The sequence below is a fragment of the Aphelocoma coerulescens genome, chromosome 1, assembly GCF_041296385.1.
Source record: "Aphelocoma coerulescens isolate FSJ_1873_10779 chromosome 1, UR_Acoe_1.0, whole genome shotgun sequence".
NCBI lineage: Eukaryota > Metazoa > Chordata > Aves > Passeriformes > Corvidae > Aphelocoma > Aphelocoma coerulescens.
This window is the reverse complement of record NC_091013.1, coordinates 36,499,061-36,520,511: the sequence shown is the minus strand read 5'-3', so window position 1 is coordinate 36,520,511 and position 21,451 is coordinate 36,499,061. Positions and strand designations below refer to the sequence as shown.

Here is a 21,451-nt window from a genome sequence, read left to right as displayed (position 1 = left end):
CCTACTGCCAAGGCACCTCCCAGCATGGAGATATGGAACCACACCAGCCTCTACCTGGCTGCAATGGGAAAATTACATGTAATATTTTTGTGTTCATCCTGCACTCTGGGCTTTAGTCAATACCAAATAAAACCAGCTATCCCTTGTATACCTTTTCTTGTTACTTGACATCTAAATGTTAAAGAAAAATACCTTTTGACCTTACTTTTTGTGTTTTTCTAGTGAAGAGACAGACTAATAACTAGAACATGTATGCCAGACAGAAACTCACAGAAAGTGCAGTAGGAGATGTCCCTCAAGACATGGGTGACCTGCTTTCAGCTGTTTTTCTGCAAAAGGATTTCAAATTATCTGTCAAGTCATAAGCTAGGCTGAGGCAGAGTGTTTTATCTGCTGTTGAACTCACTGTACTTTGCATGAAAAAAATCTGTTTTCATTAAACTGCAGAGAGGTATGATTCTTTATTCCCACAGCAGATTATAGTCTAATTTCTCCTTGTTTAGTGGCAGTGGTGAGCTGCTGATTAATAAGGGTGAAAATGGGCCTCTATTCCAGACAAAGTTTGAATTGCTCCCTTGTACCTGTCCTCAGCATCTTCTCTTGCACACTGTCTAGGGTCAGCATACTCACTCCCAGGGTCTGTGAATACAAGCTCTGCTCTGCCGCTGCTGGACTTGAGAGGGCAAAAAGTTCAACCAAATATTAGTTAGTGGACTGCTGAGATGAGATTTAGGTCACCTTGATTTTAATTGTCTGCAATAAGACCCTGGTGACTAACAGCAACTACAGCAAATAGAGTACAGCCAGGAATGTGAGCAAGTCCTCTCATCCGGTGCAGGTGCCTACTTAAGGTGAATTAAATAGCTCTCAGCTCTACTGACTACACCAGTGACTCTAGTGAGAGCTTAGTCACAGAGTTTATGTGTAGATACCCACATTATTAATACCTGCAATAAAATGAGTTTAATCCTCCCCTAAAGCTGCTTTTTCATCCCAAACTCAGACACATCATTAATCTTTTCAAAATCATCTATTTTGTGTGTTTTAGGAAGGAATTTGGATTATGAGTTATACTAGGAAAAAAGAAGAGATGGATATGTATTTCCTCACAGATTTTCTGAAATGCATGCCAAGATGATTTTGTTTACTGTTGGTTTGGTTTCTTGTCATTGTGTATGTGTGTGTACACATGTATATACATGAACACACATACATATGTATAGATTGTGTACTTGTGGTAAACAAAATTTTCCCAAGTCGCTCACTTATACTCTACTTCCTTAAACTGGAAAATAATGCTCACTTGCTTACTGCATATGCATGTGGGAAGGCTATTTACTAATTTTTACAAAATGCCTTGAAGTGCTAAGCATCATTACCTTATAGGTGATAAGAAATTTTAACTCAGCTCACTTTTCATTGTATTTTCTTTTGCATATGGATGGATATTGTTTGATTGTGTGCAGTAGGCTTAATCTCCAAGGAAAAAATCCAGTAAATAACTTGCTACCAGAATCACCCTAAATCCAAACACAGGGTATAAGGTGAAGTGAGTTGCCATGTTCCTTATGCCTGCACCTGAGATAGTATATAAAATGTATGGATTTTTATAATTGATTCTGTTTTTAAGTAGCTTACCTTAGACAACTTATTTACTATCAAGATTTCCAGTGGAGCCCTAATGTAGAGGTGAAGGCAGTTTAATTTCCGATATTTGGACAAAGGTATCAAATGATCTAAGTATTGAAATTCCTTTTTACCAATTTACTGGGGATAACAAGACTCAAGAGGAAACAAGCAACGATTAGTTCTTCACAGGTGAACAACCGATTCTCGAATTTCTTCACTATCTTTTCTTGAACACTTTCTGAGAGTTGCTGGACAATTTTGAATGCTGTCCTTCAGATTGTTGATTCATCTGGCATAAGAATGCAGGTAAACAAAGGTGAATATGCTAAAAACTGGACCTGCCTTTCTCTTTTTTTCTGAATATTGGATGATATGCAACCTCTTTACTCTGAGTATTGTGTGACATGAAGTAACAGAAATCCTCCACAAAATTATTAAGTGTAAGAAATAACCAGAAAAAAATTTCTTGTAGCAATTTTGGTTTGTAAAGCTGATGACTGGCAGGCTGTATCATAACTGTGCATTACTAGATCTGAGCTCAAATCCTAGCACCTCTAACAAATCTTTCTGATGTGGAATACCTTCAGGCTCTCAGAGCTAGACCTAAATCCATGACATTTAGACTTAGGAAAACAATTGAAATTAGTTTCTCTATACTATACCTGTACAGATGAAACTTGATAGTCCTCCATAGATGACATCATCATTGTCTGGTAATATAAAGGGACACCTCGTTTGAACCTCCAAACAGTATTGCTTGCAAGGAATTCTGTTGCTGCAGTGAAACTGTGTGACTTCAAAATACTGGGAACAGAGCCAGGCTTTGTAGACAGTCTGGAAAAAAGAGAAGAACCAAAAATATAGATGGATGACAATAGCACTGTCATTATTAGAAGAACATACTGTACTGCACACCTACATTAATGCTGCTTTTGGAAGAAAATTTTGAGAGAATATCACCTGGGTAAAATATGCTCATAACTTTTGACTGTCCTCCCACTTCAGAAACTAAATCTCCAGCCAAGTCATTTAAAAGCAACAGTTAGTCAGGACCAGGCTTATGCTATTGTATTATCTCAGTTTGTAAACAGGTATGTCTCTTAGATTTGACTTTTTATTAGAGCATGCAGGCATGGAACACACCCCTGTCCCTGCATTTTATCATATGTTAAATGAGATCCTAATCTCGTTAGGAGCTGGACAAGGACAAATTTATGAAAGTGCATGCAAGAGTTGAAAACTGGGCTCGTGCCATGTCTCTCTTTATATCATCTAGAGCTAAGCTATCAGGTTGCAATAGATGGTGCTGCTTCCCTTCAAATAAAACCTTATCCAGTCCACAGCATTAAAACATGCATTAGGGTTCCTGAACACCAACAGCTGCAGACTAGGGGATAAATCTGCCACAGTGAGAACCAGTGTCTACATTTGGATGCTAAAAGGAACACTTTAAGGATGGTCTCATCTGATGCTGCACAGCCATGGCTGCAGGACCTGTGATTATTGCAATTATTGTCACCATTTAAACAGAAAAGTAAAATAAACATGCTGATTTTAATTTTTACTACCTTTCGTCTTCCAAACAATGATGCTTTTCATTATAATTAAAGTCTTTTGGACACGGAAAAAATTAATGTAAAATTAGATAGGACACCAGGCTACAAAGGTGATTAAAAACCCGTGTGACTGAGTACAGAGAGGTTTGTTTGCTGCCCATTTTCCACTTAACTCTTTTGGAGTACATTATTTACTGTATAGATACTTGCTATCTTGCTTGTTACATAGCATTCCTTTTTGGTATTTTTTAATTATCTGAAAATCCTAGTAACAACCTTTCATTAATCAGACTGAAAACCAATATAGTCAGCTTGTCATTTCCGTTCTTTCTAGGACTGATTTAATAAAAAAGAAAACCGACACCTGAAATGACCAATCTAGATGAGAGTTTGGTTTTATTTCAGTATGTTCCATCTCATTGGTTATAATTTTATGAATCTCAATAAATGCATAAATTGTATAACTAATTTCAATGTAGTAACCCCAGAATCACAAATCTTTTATTTTAGATTGTTTGCAACAGTAGCAGGTATGGGTAAGGTTGCTAGGTGATAAAATGAAGCCTTTATTACTAATCTATGGTTTGTGATTATATCTTTTCATAGCATTTTTTGCTACTGCATTCTGTAGGACATGGGTTTTTTTTTTTTCATTACAAATTCAATTTTAATTGCTTACTAAGGTTTCATATCCACAGTACAATGAATAATGAGAAGGAAGACCAGGAGATGTATGCACCTTTTGCTCTTAAATAAACTTTTAAACAGAAAGTTGTTTTCTCACTCTTGATTACATCACCCACCACAGTTTTGATACTTCAGTTGCTTTACTGACATTTGCAACAATAAATCACAGAATCACAGAATATGCTGAGTTGGAAAAGACCCACAAGGATCATCGAGTTTAACTCTTGGCCCTGCTCAGGACCATCCCCAAAAGTCACACCATGTGCATTGTCCACACACTTCCCGAACTCTGTCAGGCTGGTGCTGTGGCCACTTCCCTGGGAAGCCTGTTCCAGTGCCCAACCATGCTCTGGGTGAAGAACATTTTCCTACCTAAATCTCTCCTGACACAGCTTCATGCCATTCCCATGGGTCCTGTCACCTCAGAGAAGAGATCAGTGCCTGCCCCTCCTCTTCCCCTCTCAAGGAAGTTGTAACTGCAATGAGGTGTCCCCTCAGTTGCCGCCAGGCTGAACACACCAAGTGACCTCAGCCACACCTCAAGGCCTGTCACCATCTTTGTTGCCCTCCTTTGGAGCTTTATATCTTATGTTGTGGCACCCAAAACTGCACACAGGATTCAAAGTTAGGTGAAATAAAGCAAGAGTTTTTCTATTTTTAATTAGTGATCATAGTCAGTTGTTTGGAAACAGGAATGCTGGGTCAGGTAACAGTTATAAATTCACAGATGGTCTTTCCTGGTCACTGACACCTTAAACCTGTTTAGTATGAACCCACATGTTCCCTTCATAAAATAGATCTAATAAGAGTAAGCTGGTTAATGACTCATATTTGAAAGTGTACATCAGTTTTTAGGAAGGATATTGAACAGTGCACCATACATGGTAACAAGAAAATGAGCAAACCCATGTGTCTACTTAAGCAAGACAGAAAATTTTTATTCAGAAGCAGAAGTAAATAACACAATTGTGGGCTTCTGTGAAGATTTTTGTGTATCCAATCTCAGTTCATACAAATCATCTTCCTCCTCTGATTCACAAATCCTCAGCTTTGTCCCAAAATTACATTTGAATTCTTGTCCGTATTTCTAAAGAATGCATGAATATACCTGTTCCTGAGATCTGTTTCTCAGATGAATGCCTCCCACTCTGTATCCTTTCCTAATTTCTTTTCCCTGCAGCTGATTTCAAACTTGTATATAGTCTATATTGATATTTTTAATATTCTGGTTCCCTTTTGCTCTGTTTTACCCAGCGAGGCTACACAGAGTACTAGACAAGGCTCATCCATGTATCTGTCAGTACACTGCCTTCACAGCTTTGGCCTGTGCTAATTCTTACATTTCCAGACAGTGCTCAGCCATTGTCTGGAAATAGTACGCCAAGAACTGCACCCAGTAAGCAGTTTTGTCTTTTTCTGGAGAAAAAGGAAAATTATGTATATGTTTGCAGTTTAGCTATACTGGGTTACCTGGTAGACCAGAACATAGTCCCTCTCTCCTCTTACCACTACAGACATCATTTAAATGCCTACTTTTCTAACAAACACCCCAAATAATCTCTCCTACCCCTCCTGGACTTTATAAGCACAAAAGGTTTTACACAGCCATCTTACTTGCATGCTTAAATATGTGCTACCCAGGAGGGAGTATAGAAGTGGAAGAATCTATCTCGTATTTGTTCATGTAACTCTGCCCAATAGCATTTGCATGGTTCCACGGCTGACCCAGCTGAGTAAGAAGATCCAGAGCAGTCCAAAGTCTTTTCTCTGTTTCAGGGACAATGAGTAGTGGCTTTTTAGCTTTAGTAGAAGTCCATTATCTGGAACTGAAATTTCCTGAATTTTCTTGAATTTTTTCTAATAGTAAAGCGGATACTATGGCCTTTGATCGGCCAGTATTCCTTCTTTTACGCAGGGAAATACAGATTTTGCTTGGTTGGGAATTTTTCTCTACCTCCTAGCAAGTCCAAAATGCTGATTTTCAGAGTTTTAAAACATGCATTATGTAACAAGACCTGAAACTATCAGTGAAATACACATTGGCCTGTATATTGAGTGTGGTGTTCACTTTACAAACTATGCTTCAATATGAGGCTTTTTTCCTTCTTAAAGAACATCAATAGCTACACTCAAATATTTATAAATACAATAAATGTTTGTCTTATAAAATATTTCATATGGAAAATTTTTAAGTATTAGTTTAATTCTATTAGTGCTTTCCTATGCAATTTTCAATGTGTCAATGGACAAGATGGAAGTTGGATGTGAGGACACCATGTGTTAAATGGCCAGAGGGAGGAAAAATCCTCTATCTTTTCCATTAAGTCTTCTAGACCAGAATCTTTGCTCTTTCAAAACATGCACTTTCTCAAGATACAAGTCAATAAAACAAATGCCTTGGATTATATTTCAAGGAAAGGAAAGAGGGACTGTGGCAGCAGTGGATGAAGCTTTCACTGTATTATATCCTCATTTAAAGGAAACAAAGCTAAAAATAACTCCTAACATAAATTGAATTAAACTGAGTTATAAGATGGGAAAGCTACATACATTATAGAGAAAATGTAAGAATAAACAATTATCAATAGTCTTTGAAAAAAAAAGAGGCAATCTAGTGATTTAAAAAAAATAATTCAGAACTTCAGAAGACAAAATCATTTTCATTAACAGATACTTTAGTCATTGAAGTCAAGATACCAAAACCAAACAAAACTAACATGATGAAGATTTGTGATTTCTTACAATTACAAATTATTCTACGTATTATAACCTTTTATATATGTTGCATATACATAATGTAGAAAAAAACAGAATGGTCTTGTGTTTTCAGCTGGCTTGGGACATGATCGAAACCTTTGAAATATCATAGTACTAACAGAAATCTGGCAAATTGAACTCAAAGAACAGAAAAAAAACCATGCTTTTCTATTGGTTTTATTTTTAATCTTTCTTAACAAGGGAAAGAACTAAGATAAACTGGATTATTGATGCATCATGGCAACCACATAGACTAAATACCTCAATATATCTAAACATCTCATCTCTTTACCATTAACATAACTTTAGACAATACATTTGAAAGAGATACAGTCCTGTCTATTAGATGAGACACAGTGATGGCAAGATAGTATCACATAAGAATAAAGTCATCTTTCATATACAGAAGCATGGCTATAAAATCTCAGAAGGATTTAGTGGCAATTTTGCTCACCTAGATAAATTAAATCTACCTTACTTTGTACCTGTAGGAAAAAATTAAGATTAAACTTTTGAAAAAGAGCACGAGTTAATGCTGGCTTTATATATCTATATTTATGAATATAAATATGTGTGAGTGCCTATCTAGAGTGATCATAATAAAAATCTTCTTAGTTTTAAATTATTAACAGTATTGTGATAAAAACTTATTATCAATTGGGCAGATTAATTTATTATTTGGGATTAATTTCATTTCTACAGTATAAGCTTCAAGCAGAAAAAATATTCTATGACTTCAGTGACCAATAACCCAACACAAATAACCAGCTTCAGCAATTCAAAGAATGAAAGCTTCACAAATTAGACATTAAACATCATCTACTTGTCAAATGATTAGAGGAATAAAAGGATTCAGAGTTAAAAGGAAGAAAGCAAGGCGGGGGAGATATGGAGAATTCTGAGAATCTAAAAGGACACATTTTGTGCTTTTTCTCTCAGGACATTAGGAAGAACACTTATTTTTGTCTTTGTGTGGAGACTGGCAGTCTTGGTATTGTCTCTTTTTTGGATATTCTGTATCTCATATCACACATGAGGTTAGACAGTGTCTGAGTTATTCTTTCCAGTCTTGAAAGGCAACCAGACAGAGTTCTTAGTTAATACTGTTACATTAATCACCTAGAGAGGGGCCAGGAGCTGCTGCTCCCAGTGTGGACAGTATGGCTGCGTAGAACAGTTCATTGGCTGACCACAGCCTGGGTCATTACACTAGCAGACTTCCAACTGGCTGTGCAACTGCACAAAACTAATTTTAGCAAGATGACCTCTAAGGTCCCCTCAAACCCAGGCCATCCTGTGGTTCTATACTTCTATGATTGTATGATGGTATGATTGTATGATTCTGTGCTTCTATGATTCTATGATTCTCTTTGCTAACGCTGCAAAACCAACTAGAAGATGAAGTTGTATTTACCATGCACATATGCCCACAGTTTCCCTCCCTCCCCATCTCATTCTCACTCAGTCATACACGCACAATACACATGATTCTGGATAACCTGAGTTGTGTCAGAACAGATTGAGTACGTAGCCTTAATCATCTGAGTCACACTGCATGAAAGGTATCAGTAGAACAGAATGGAAAAGCTCAATCAGTTTCATTCTCTACAGCTGTCAATTCTTCCTGGTTTTCAAGAGATGAATTCAGCTCATTTTTGCCCCTTCCCCTGTGGACTGTCATTTCCAGGAAGTACTTTAACCATTTTCCATAGAAAAGATTTTTTTCCTCACTGAGGGAAACTTTGATGCTATTGGCTGGGTTGTCACAATAATTACACAAAAGGGAACTTAAAAATCATCGAACAGCTCTAACGGTGTAGATGTGGAGAATGGTGGGAGGGAAAGAGAGTAGGAAGAGAGAAGTCACAACAGAAATTCTCTCTCTCAAAATGGTAATTTTTCTGAATCAAAATTAATTTTAACTGCTTTTAACTGATGCTTTGCAAGCATATCCATTCCTCCCTGTGAAAATGAAGTCTTCAAAGAGAGCACAACTGAATAATTTCACCTACCAGTTGGAAAGGAAGAGGCCCCTTATGAACTTGAGAGGTGTTTCGATCACTCACATTTTCAATGACATCAGGAAATTGTACCTTATTGGAATAAACGAATTGCCTTCAGAAAGTGTGATATGATTCCAGTTCAACTTGTCCCAAAGTTTGTGAGTATTTTGAGAAAAATTCTGCAGTTGTTATGTATACTCAGGAGTACATCAGGTTGTGACTGACTGATTAATTAATTTTTCCAAGAATATTCATGGAATAACCTCTTAAGCAAGCTGAGCTTTTTCAGGAGAACTGGCTGGAGAAACTGCATTCATATAGAAATGAATAATGATGTGACCTTCAGATTTTGATACATTCTACCTTAGTGGTGCCCAGTACATGTTTACTCATTGACAGTGAACAAGCTGTGTATGGACAGTGAGATCTGTTCCCTGTCAGCCTCACTTATAGCACATGATTTTCTGTAACCCCAAAGATGCTGGTACAGAAGGTACTTCTTATATGCAAAGGGTGATGTCTATTTCATGTGTAATCTTTGCCTGACTCATAGAGTTATGGATGTTTGAACTATTTAAAGTCATTATGTGTGCATTTAAAGTTAGGCCATATGTTTAAATTTAAATGTTTTTGTTGTTGCTGTTGAGTCTGGGTGAATCTGTGGTATTCTGTGACATTACCACAGCCAATAATGTTGTGTCTTGTAGGGTTCTCATTTCAACATTTCTATGAAATATTTTTAAAGTATCTGCTTCAGCCTAATTTCCTTTACTTCATTTTACCTTTTTTTGTTGTTGTTTTTTTCAGTATTCCACAATCTCAAAGTGTAGGTATTAATAACAGTAGTAATACTTATGAGCCGAGATGTTGTCAATAACAGAGTTGGAGAAAAGCTACTGGCAAAGTCTGAAAAACTTTTTAAACCCTTACTTCCACAAATAAAGATACTCACTCATTCACTTATAACTGCGCCTGAACACTGACCAGGCAAAAGATGAATATATTAAACACTATATATAGGAAATAAGGGGATGAGATTGCAATGAAGGATTTTATGTAGCAACGAGGAACCTCAGAAGAGCACACCTATTTCTCCCAGTGATAAAACTTTTGCTGTGAAACTCACTTCAAATATTATGAGTGTTTTACAGCAGCAAAGAAATGCTACATCTGTGAAGCACAACCTCTAAAAGGCTTTTTATATTTGGATCACTAGGGTATTTTGTGTTGGTTTGAGTGACAGTCCATCTTCCTTAGGAAATACTTGGGTCAGTCTCAGTGCCTGCTTTGTGCATCAGGACCTGAGATATCATGTTGTACAAGCAGAGATGTCTACTAGATAGCTTACAAGTGTCTTTTATATAGACTACATAACCAAAATATAGATGGCTAACTGGTAGAAAACCTGATTAAATCTGACAAGGATAGTGTTACAAATGTGGACTCCCCAAGGAACTTTGTCATTTTTGAGCGTTAAGGGCAGTCTGAGTTCAGGAAAACTGCATTTTGCATGTGTACTATGGAATAAAAATCAGCTTTTACGGAGACTCTTCTGCCCATGAGGGTTGCAGGACTGCTGTTGGTATTTCTCTTTTGCTGGGCTTTGTTCCCAGTCCCATTCTGAGACTTTGGGCAACCTCATGATAGGGCTGGCAAAACACACAAATAATGCAGCAACAGTGACCAGATAGGAGGGAAAAATACTCTCCACAAGGTATCTTTGCCAAAGAATATCAGTGGTACCACCAGTGACTAAATGTTCTTCACTACATGCAGTAGGAAACGTATAACAAGTGGGTTTCAAATATGTGGTTTGCTGAAAATAAGATATTTTGTAGGAACAGTCTCTAAAAGGAGATTTTTTTCCCCCCTTAAACTATAATTTTCATTTTGTTTCATCGCTATCAGAATCAAATAATTTTGACTGGGGAATTATTTTTCATTAGGGTTCAAATATTTCTTTCCAAATAAACTATTGTCATTCTGTTCCCGCACCCAAACATTCCTCATAAACCATTCATCTAAATACATGTCACATTATTGTATTTTATTTATTGATATTGATTCATAGCTGTTATGCTTTTTGGAGAAGTTGTTTTGTATATGCATTGACACCAACCCTCACTCCCCTCACTCCTACCTCCACCACTTTTTTTCTGAGAAATTTTGGTTTTGATTTTTTTTTTAATAAATCTGATGCAGAATAAATGAAAAATATCAATCTGAACTTCCTGTAAAACAGACATTATATTTTCCAGTTATTTCATTCTGTGTACAATTTTAAAATTCCTTGTGTTACAAGACTGTACCAGGAAATGAGAATGTCTGTTTCCTATTATGGATACTTATGCCTGAAATTTACAGTAATTTGGGAACAAACACATCTGTTTTGTGGCTATTTCAACCTTTGATTTTGTTTCTATTTTATTATAATGAATACTTTCTGTATCTGCATGGATGGAATATCATAAGATAAATATTTAAATATTTATTCAGAAGATCTTGATGCCACAGAATGGAAACTCTTGTGTTAAGAGACAAAAACTTTTAGTGTTTCCTAAATTAAATAGACAAACTTGTTTCTTTCCCTATTTTACCCATTGTATAAATAATTTCATTTGAAAGACACACATGCTATTTTATTTGAAGATAGAGGAAAGGTAAACCAAGGTTGAAACTTATTTGCCAGAATATTGTTGATCTCAGCTTCAGTTCATATGCTATGAAACAAGATTTCTTTTAACCAAATACGGATGTGGAATACCAAGCTGCTCTGCTCACATCTTTGTTGTTTATATTGGAAACGTTGAACTGAAAAATGCAAATATGCCAGCTCCTAATAGAAATATATCTTTTTGATTATGAAAACATTACTGCAGAGGAGATGGTATCAATGTCTCACTTTGATACTTGAGAAAGTATATACATATATAGGAAAGATCTATAAGGTTTCTGTCTGCCAAAATAAATCAAGCTTCTGCAAAGCAAAAATGTGCAAAAAACCCATCCACCAGTCTTGTCATTCTAATGATTAACCATCCAATCAACCGAGGTCATCATCATGATAAACCTCACTGTTGTTTCATAATACCCTAAAACCTGAACTCATCCTCTGTATCAGAATTCAGTTTTAGCTGTTACTTAATATAGCAAGGAAACTTTCTTTTGAAGATCATAAACATCCCTTTGGGTGAGCTTAAAGAAAATTGAAGATTAAATAACTCATTATGGAAATAAGTAGTCTTTTAAAAAAAAGGAGGCACTAGTCTTTGATTTTGTGAGCTTAATAGTATTCCATCTAATCAGATACTATATTAAAATGTTCAAATTATAAAAAAAACCCCAACAAATTAATAATGTTTAAAGTGTCTGATCAGGTCTCCTGAAAAGTTTAAGGTCCACTAGCTTCAAGTCAGCTCACAATGGTCAGAAGCCTTTTTTAAAGTTTTACAGCCTTCTAAAATTACATCTGAATTCATGAGCCAAGCAATGTAGTACTTTCCAAGTACTTTCCAAGGCTGGAAAGTAATTTTGTTCAACTCTGCTTTGCATCATTTCTGAAGTAGTGGTGTTGCCTTTCCCTGGTCTTAAAATTAAGAACCAAATACGGTTTAAGGAAAAAGGGGTTTTTACCTTGGTATTTATTTAAGGATCCTTAAGATGCACCACTTCATCCAGGTGGAGTGCATTGAAATGCACCCCAAAATGCACATGAAATGCACACACATGACAGATTGCATATACAATTTATAGACCTTGCAAAGTAGCACATCTATCAAAGATTCCCCAATGAGAAGCTTGAATGAATAGCATGATATCCCCCCATCCTGAGGAATTCGCCCCTGGATGGACTATCTTAGTTTACAGGATGTGTTCTAGAGAGGACCTTGGTTTCTCAGGATAGCATAGGGCTTTCTGGCCCCAACTGTGAGGCCTCCAGGATGTTTGGTCTCCTGGCTTAATGGAATATTAGGACTATGCTAAATTATCAGGCTTAAGAAATTACAAATATGCATGCTAAAAGCACTGAGGATATATAAAAGGTATATAAAAGGCAAAAAATAATCATGGCATTAATGGTAGTCTGTGTAAATCAGGTCACCATGACAGTATTCAGAAGATTGATACCACTGATTACCAGTGTATACATGAGACAAGGAGAGTCCCTCTCTTTGTATCCTCTGCTTTCTCAGATTAAGGACCTGATTTTTACTGCCTGCTAAACTAGCTGTGCCAGGGGAGGTTTAGGTTGGATATCAGGAAAAGGTTTTTCACCCAGAGGGCAGTTGGGCACTGGAACAGCTCCCCAGGGAAGTGGTCAAGCACCAGCCTGACAGAGTTCAAGAACAATGCTCCATGGTGTGATTCTTGGGGTGTCCTGTGCTGTGTCAGGAGTCAGACTCAATACCCTGAATGGGTTATTGACCTCAGCACATTCTATGTGCTGATTCTATGATTCTTGATTCTATGAAAATTCAGTAAATAAGATGATAAAAGGTAAAGAAAAGGAGTTAATGAATCCAGAAGAGAGAAGAAGACAAATGCTTTAGAACATGAAATATATTTAAAAAGAAAAGAAGACCCCCAGAACTTAAAACTAAGGAAGGAGCCTGTATGGTGCAGTTTCCAGAAATATCATATGTATCACTGATGTAAGTTTATTTTAATCATGGTTAATTGAATTGATTAAGAGAACTTTATTATGGTGTAAACTATCTAGACGCAAAGCAGATTGTCCTTACATTTTTCTCTAAATGGTTCTGAATGTAAGAACAGGGCCAGAGGCTCCACTGCACTATTCAACACTGTTACACTCAGTGTCCTAGAGCTGTGCTACTTTTCCCACTTATATTTAACTTACAGATTGACATAAAGACCTCAGAGTTGCATGCTGTTGTTATGACATCGAAGTGAAACATCCAGACATCTGAAGAGGGTGAGTGGCTGAGCTGAAAAGCAGCTCCCAAGGAAAGGAGACTTCTTCCTCTCTTACAGTTTTTCTCACACAGCTCTGGTTAAAAGCCACACAGCTGTACCAAAATCTGAGCCCAGGTAGCCAAACTTGGCCCAGATGGGAATATATATGACATTGCAATCAGAGCCATGACAACCTGTGACCATGCAATTGACAATTCATATTTTCTGGGAGGGCACAATAAGCTCTCCAAACAGTTTACAATTAAGCTCAACAATAAACTCACCCAAGAAAAGCTACCCCAAGTGAGTATTTCACCAGTCTGGGGTGGCTGTGCAAGGGCATAGACACTTGCCACAGCAGAATGATGCTTATCATCATAGGGGATAACAGAGCAAAGGACAACTTTCACATACCTTGTGCTGTTTCACCTGCCAATCTGATAATCACCAGCATAAAAACTGCAACAAAATCTCACTTCTCTTTTCCAAGAAGATTTGGAAGCATCATGTGTCTATTTAAGGATTTGTACAAACTGTCTGCAGCTTTGCCCCCAGTGACAGCTCCTATCTATAACTTCAGCATCCAGAGATTTTACACTATATAACAGTATTTATGAGATTACAAACTTTTAACCATCCCAGGAAACCCATGTTACTTTTTAAAAATTTTCTGCTTTTTCTCTATAATCTAACCATATGCCTTTGAAGATTCTACTTCACCAACAGGCTCTTAATTCATTGGATGTCTTTTAACTTTTTTTTTAAACTGGATTTACCTTGGATAATTACCTTGGTGAGAATTTGAGGTGTATTTTGGATTCTTTCTGCTACATTTGCTCATATATAAAGATAAGTAAAATAAATTTAAGATGGCTAAGACCCTATCCAATTATTCAAGCACTGCAGTCATGTAATGCAACGTGCCTGTAGACAGAGATGGCTGGTGCAGTTAAACACAAAATTAAATCTCTGTCAGGTAAATTCTCCACCATTAAGAGCCATATTGAAATCAGAGATTATTACTGGAAATTCTTGCTGGCATTCAGAGATTAAAGTGGAACTTTTCAAGTGCTACTGACAACTAGAAATTCCTATTCAAATACTTAGATCAATCAGGTTTTGCCACTTAAAATCTAATACATCTTTTATATCTCCTAAACTTGTAATGGTTATTCATCAGTTTAAGCCACTAAATCTTCCTTATTGGCCAATTAGAAAAAACAAATGCAAAGATAAGGTATGGAATTACAGTTCCATTGAAGACAAGACAGATTTGTGACTTCTACCTAATTCTGTATGCCAGACCAGTTGTCATGTCTGACATGAAGAGGGGCTCCATCAGGCTTTCCCTAGGAGAATGTGAGATAAGTATCACTGAGAAAGTTTTAGATTCAGGGCATGAGATTTGAGACTTGGTAGTAGAAAAAAAAAATCTAAAGATCTTTCTGATGGTGGGATTGGTGCATAGTCAGCAGGTACTGTAGTGATAGTCTGCAGTCTTTAAGAGCTCATAGACCACATAGGTTTGCACTGAATGCTCAAGATTGAGACCAAAAGCTAATCATGGGTGCAGAATTCAAAGCTGTTAAGCAAGTAGGCAAATAAACCCACTAACTTTTAGTATCTTTGAAGCAAGTGATGTCAGTAGCCTTTCTGATAGATAAAACCTTCTCTTTTGCTTAGGTCAAGTATATTTGCTTCACTCACTTGTCAGGAAGATATGAATGATACAGTTCTTTTCTCTTTCTATCTATTTTTAGTCTTGTTTTCCTCCTTTCTTATCCTACATTTCCAAAATACAAATGCTTGTTTATTTTTCCCAATCATTTTCTGTGTTAACAGTCATCTAACCTGTCCTCATATCTGGATGTCTGGAAGTTTTTGGAAGGAAAAAAATAGGTCTAATTCCTTTGAACTTTGTTGTGCTTCCAGAGTTTCCAGAGAAGATCCAGGAATGCCTCAGTGATTCCAGCCCGAGAGGAGAAGGTCAGATTTTAGTACTACTATACACTTCTGCCGAAGAAATAGCTGATTTTAACAGTATATACAATGTATACGACACTTGTCTTCATAGTGCCTGATATTGGGATCAGTTCTGCATGCCTCTTCCAGGAAGAAAAAAGGGTTTTTTATGCAAGACTGAAAATTGGAAATTTCAAGACAGGTCATATTAGGTAGTTTTCAGCTAACAAAACCTCCTCACCTTATCTAATTGCATGATGAGTGTGATACTGCTCTGTGAATGGCTGTACTAGCAGCTTTCTCCATAAAGAGAAATAGTCCTTGTTTTTACTCTGCCCGATTTCTATCATCTTTAATAGCATTAAATTTAAAATATATGTTTTTATCTGAAATATCAAAATCCTTTCACTGCTTGATGAAGTACCTTTATGGAAAACTGAATATCATAATGTTTGCTATAAAATTCTTTCTATTTGATCCTGTTGGATTATATGATGCTATCTCAATTCCAGGCATTTTTCTGAAACTTCTATATTCTTGTTATACATTAGACATCACTATCAATTTATTTACAGCTAAATTGTGCCCCTAGAGGCTCTCTGTTAAATGTTGTGCCAGCTTAGAGAGAATAAGAGGATTTGAGGCTCAGTGTTTTTCATAATTCATTTGTATTCTTTCACTGATTGGTACACAGTAACTATATTCAAGAAGACACTGTGTATTCCACAGAGATACTGTAGAAGAGTTACACACAAATGAAACAGGATGAGCTTGTAATGAATACATTAAATCACTACCACACTATTTTTATGGCATTATATGTATTTGACTTGGTCATTATAGTAACAATTGTCCCCTCTTTTCCTAGGGGCTTGCCTGAGCTATGCAAAACTGGTATTTATGCAAGCTGTTGGAAAGGGAACTTTTTCGCTCTGAACAAGTGTTGTTTGCTCTCAGATTTTCAAGTATTTACTCCATTGCAGTTTTTCTTAGATGATTTCCTGTGGTACATTGGGTCAAGTCTGAATGTAACTATTTGCTGACACATCCAACAATTTGCATAGGTCAGTAGCATCAGGGAAAATATTTTGCCCTTCAAATTTACTTTTATTTGTTGTTGCTACAGCTTGTTCAGCAAATAGAAGACAATGTTGGAAGACTACCAAAGAGCCTGAGTGTAAAACATCAGATGTGCTACCAGAAATTGTACAGTCCATCATTAAAAAAAGTGAATAGATTATCAGGATTGACAGTAGAAAATATTATACTTTGTACCTCAGAATGATCCCCTGTCATTCAGAAACTCTCTGAAAAGTAAGCCACAAACATGTCTGGAAGCCAATAAGTTGCTTAATATTTAAAAGTGGAATAATAACATTAAATGTAGATGGTGATATGAGAAAGGCTAAACAACCTCATCTCTGCAAAGGTAAGTCCCCTAATGAATTCAAACTCTTCCAAAGCATAAAAATTAAAATGTGATCCTGATGACAATTTATTTAGTTTTTCAAAAACCCATTAACCAGGTCTCTAAAGAAAGGCAATAAGCAAATGAAATTATTATTGTTTGAGGGTAGTATACAGTCATGTATACGAAATGGGTAGTGGGAAACAAAAGGGAAAAAAACAGTATTCATCAGTACAAAAGGTTAAAAGCAGGGTGTCTCAGATGTTCAGATATATGCAATGTTTTGCTTGTTAATGTATTAATGCATTAGAAAGAAGGCTAAACAAGAAGAAAACAAGGGTACTGAAATAAAAAGTTAATGAAGTTCAAAAAAAGAAATTAAACTTCAGCTGAACTGAAAACTTGCTGAAGTTCAGTGCTGAAGAATTGAAAGAAAAGAAATTTTGTGATGAAAATTTTATCTATGTGTATACCATAAGGGATTTTATGTTTAACGTGTCAGTCCTGGAAAATAATCTGGGTCTTGCTCTTCAGTGAGCTCTGCACAGTTGAAACTGGAAAGGACAAGTGGATTTATGAAACCTGAGAAATGAGATAGAAAAAGTGTCCTGCACAGTCAGTGCCACATGCCTACCTGGAATACTGCTCCCAGAATCTGATAACCCCACATCAAAAGGGAGGCACAGAATTAGAGATGACAGCATTTCTGTCTTAGGGACCTCTAAATAAAGACTGAAAAATTAAGTTATGAAATTTTAGAAAGGAGATGGTGACAGAAAAAGATCTATAAAATTATAAGTGTAGTAGAGAGGAGGCACAATTTTCTGGTCTTGTTTTATACCCCAGAAATGGGAGGCAAATGAGTAATGAAATTGAAAAATCTAACTTTTCAAATATTTTTCCATGTAATGCTTGGGATTGGCAGTCATACAGTAATATTTTCTTGAGAACAAGAAACTAAGATTCAGAAAATCATCTTTCCAAGGTAAAGCCAGATGTATAGTTTCCAGAGGAAAATATTTTTGCAGAGCTTCAGAGTACAAAAATCAGTTCACCTTAGATACTTTAGAGGGGTGTACTTGGTCTCTTTCTGAAGAACTTCTAGGCTTTATTTTGCGTATGTAAAGACATTTACATGACTTACTTCAGGAGAGTTACAGCATTAGATACTTAAAATGCAGGTGCACACAAGGTGTCTTGGATGCCTTACAATGACTTATTCTGAAATTTCTGGCTTCCTCCTATGCAGAAGCTATTGCTGACTATCATGGAAATAAGATTGTGGATGGATGGCTTATTGATAAAGCCCTATGAGTGACAGTTGTCCTGTGGACTGTTGCCATCTAGGGAATTACTCCTAATTTCAATGGGCCACAAATGTGAATAAATCATGTGTTGGCTTTATCGATGTGTGTCCAAAGCACAACTACAGACTCAGAAAACTTTGTAAGCTTCTACTTCTTGTTGACTGAACACTCACATTTGTTGTCAAAGCCAATGGGAAACCTGCTAAAGCAGCCAGTGGAAATGCTTGTTCTGATTTGCCCACTGTGTTTCATAAAATAAGGTAAAAAGATATGCGTCATATATACTAAAAGGAGAACTTAAATGTTTAATAAAGGAAAAAAAATCCTGAAGAATAAATTACAAAGGAAAACAGATTAGTTTATTTATTATACAAGTCCTTGAAAGACTAGGTCTTTTTTACTGACTTCATTCTCAGCTGAATTAGACCTGTGATCTAGCCTTGTGAATTGGAAGCATGGGAGAAGAGACTAATTGGAAATGAGGAGTAAAGAAGCCTCATGTCTTTTTGTGCAGCATTGTTAATTTATAAACTTAAAGTTACTGTGCAGCTTAAACCTGTACATTTAGATGGCTTCTGGCCAGCTGGAATATCAGAAGCACACATCATGTTTCCTGAGTGACATTCCCCAGAAATGACTGAGAAAAAAGAAAAGCAGAAAATATAGAACACATAATCAAAATGGTTTAGCAGCAGCAAACAGGACTTATTATTTATTTAAACATTAACATATTTTTACTTAAAATTAGGCCAGAAGTTATTTTTGAACTTTAAATTTGTTTGAAATTTAAACACTCCAAAGATTTTGAAAACATAGCTATTTTTAAGTTTTCTCTGTCATTTTTTGATGGTTTTTGTTCCTTAATCAAAACCTGTTATGTCTGGTAGCTTTGCTGTGACTCCTCCAAAATACCTCTTTCCTAAATGCACTCAACACAGTAATTGCAGATCTTTCTCTGCTAGCCTGTGACCTAACTAATTTTCCTTTTTATGAAGCAGTACTTCTCATATTGACAGGTTTTATTCTTTTTTTTGAAATTCAGATGCCGTGTTTATGAATATCAAAGACATCTTGGGAACTCAGTACTGACAGCACAGTTTGTCATCCTGTGCTGTACACAATGGTATTTTGTGGAATATCTAATGGGATAAAAACACAGAACCAAATAAATTTTTCCTGCAATCAGCTGCTTTTCTTCATGCCAGGAATCTCACCCTTGCTAATACCAATCTGTGCAATGGCAAGCCTGCGAATTATCTTAGAAAGTTAATATATCAATGGTCAGCTGATCCAGCCTTTCTTGGCAACAATCTAGACAACATGGCTCAGCACCCTGTCCAGATGAATCTTAAGGGTCCCACACTTCCCTGGTGAGCTTATTCCAATAGCTGATTTTTCTTATTGTGAAAAATCTTCCTCCTGTGTTTAACTGGAATCTCCACAGGAGTAACTTGTATCCATTACCCCTTGTCTTTTCGAAGTGACTCCTTGTAAAAAGGAAGTGTCCTGGTTTCAGCTATGGTAGAGCTAATTTCTTCTCAGTAGCTGTTACGGTGCTGTGTTTTGGATTCAGAATGAGGATGGTGTTGATATCACACTCATGTTTTGGTCTTTTGCTGAGTTGTGCTTATCCTAAGTCGTGCTCTGATAGTGAGTAGGTAAAAAAAGAAACTGGGTGGAAGCATAGCCAAGGCAGGTGACCCAAAGGATGTTCCACACCACAGAACATCATGCCTGGAATATAAACTAGGAGAAGTTATCCTGAAGTGGGGGCTGATCTGATTTGGGAAAGGGGCTTTGGCATCGATCAGCTGCTGGTGAGCAATTGCATTGTGCATCAGTTACTTTTTCCTATTTATTATCATGATTGCTATAATTTACCATTGCTAGTGTATTTTATTTTTAATTATTAAACTGTTCTTATCTCAACATACAAGTCTCATCCTCCCCATTCCACCAGTGTGAGGGGCAGAGAGGGGGGTTGAGTGAGCAGCTGTGTTGCTGTGACCCTGCCCACTGCGGCGCTGGGGCAGCAAGATGCCAATCAATCCCAGCCCATCCCCTGGATCGAGTTTCCCAAAGAGGCAGACTCAGAGGGTGGGTCAAGGGGTGGCTCAGAAGCCTCAGCTGCACCCCCCTGGACAGTGCCCGGGTACAAGCCACCTCCCCAGGTTCGGGAAAATTCTCGGTTACTGGGTTGTTCATGGGTTCTTTGTTAGAACTCCCGCCTCTCAGTTTCCTCCAGCGGTTCTCGTTAAATTGTATCCTCCCCCTGGCTTGTAACTCATTGGTTGTTTTCCCCATTCCCCACGGTTTTCAAATTCCCTATAAAACTGAGGACAAGCCGCAGAGGGGATCCCATAGCATTCCATCCCTTCCGAGCTTGTTCAGGTTGGAAAACTTCTAACAATAAACCTGTTAGAAGCCAGACCAGAACAGCCTCTCTCTTCCTTTGTCTCCGAGCTAACGTGAGCCGATCCCATCGGCTCCTGCCACGTTCCCTCTGCAAAGAAGCCAGCTAGCCAGCCCAGCCAGCAGTAACCTTCCTGATGCCAAAGTCACTTCAGCGACACACAGAAGAATGCAGCTGGACTCTCTCTGACCTGGGGCTCACCAGAGCTCGTGCCTCGAGCTCAAGTACTACGTTACAGCTGCATGGTACCTAATTTCCAGCTGGGCTTAAACCATGACAGGAAGTCTCCATCTTCTTTAAAAAGTGTAACACACTTTAGATACTGGAACATAGTGATGCGGTCTCCGTTAAACCTTCCCCATTGATCATTTTTGTGCCCTTCTCTGGACTTTCTCTAGCCTGTCCAAACCTTTTTGTATAACAGGAAACAAAATCAAACCCAGTATTTCAGACATGGCCTGACAACCGCTGAGTAGAGTGGCAAAATTGTCCTCTTCAGCAGAATGAGAAAATAATACATTAAGCTCCTCTGCTCCTTTGCCATTAAAGTTCTAAAAATTTTTAAGTTCTAAATTCCTTCAAAGTTGGTTAATCTCAGAAACCAGCCTCAGACATCTTTTTTTCCGGGTGATTACATTTTTACTGATTGACACACAGAATCCTTCATCTAGGCTATGAACTATCCATGTGTCATGATAATTACTAAAGATCCACTCTCATGAATGCTAACAAGCTGCTTGGAAACTTGGAAATCTCTCCTGTCTTCTTTTTCCTTCTTAGTGACTTATCTATACTAAATTAATTCCCAGCCA

At 37.1% G+C, this 21,451-nt stretch overlaps 1 protein-coding gene across 1 annotated transcript in view; it reads right to left on the bottom strand.

The window, feature by feature from the left end:
* NALF1 (NALCN channel auxiliary factor 1) overlaps positions 1–21,451 on the bottom strand; it is a 441,179-nt gene that overhangs the window by 11,510 nt on the left and 408,218 nt on the right. The window contains exon 2 of the mRNA XM_069029316.1: positions 2,292–2,463. Coding sequence (XP_068885417.1) covers positions 2,292–2,463 — 172 coding nt within the window. The remainder of the gene's footprint in view (positions 1–2,291; positions 2,464–21,451) is intronic.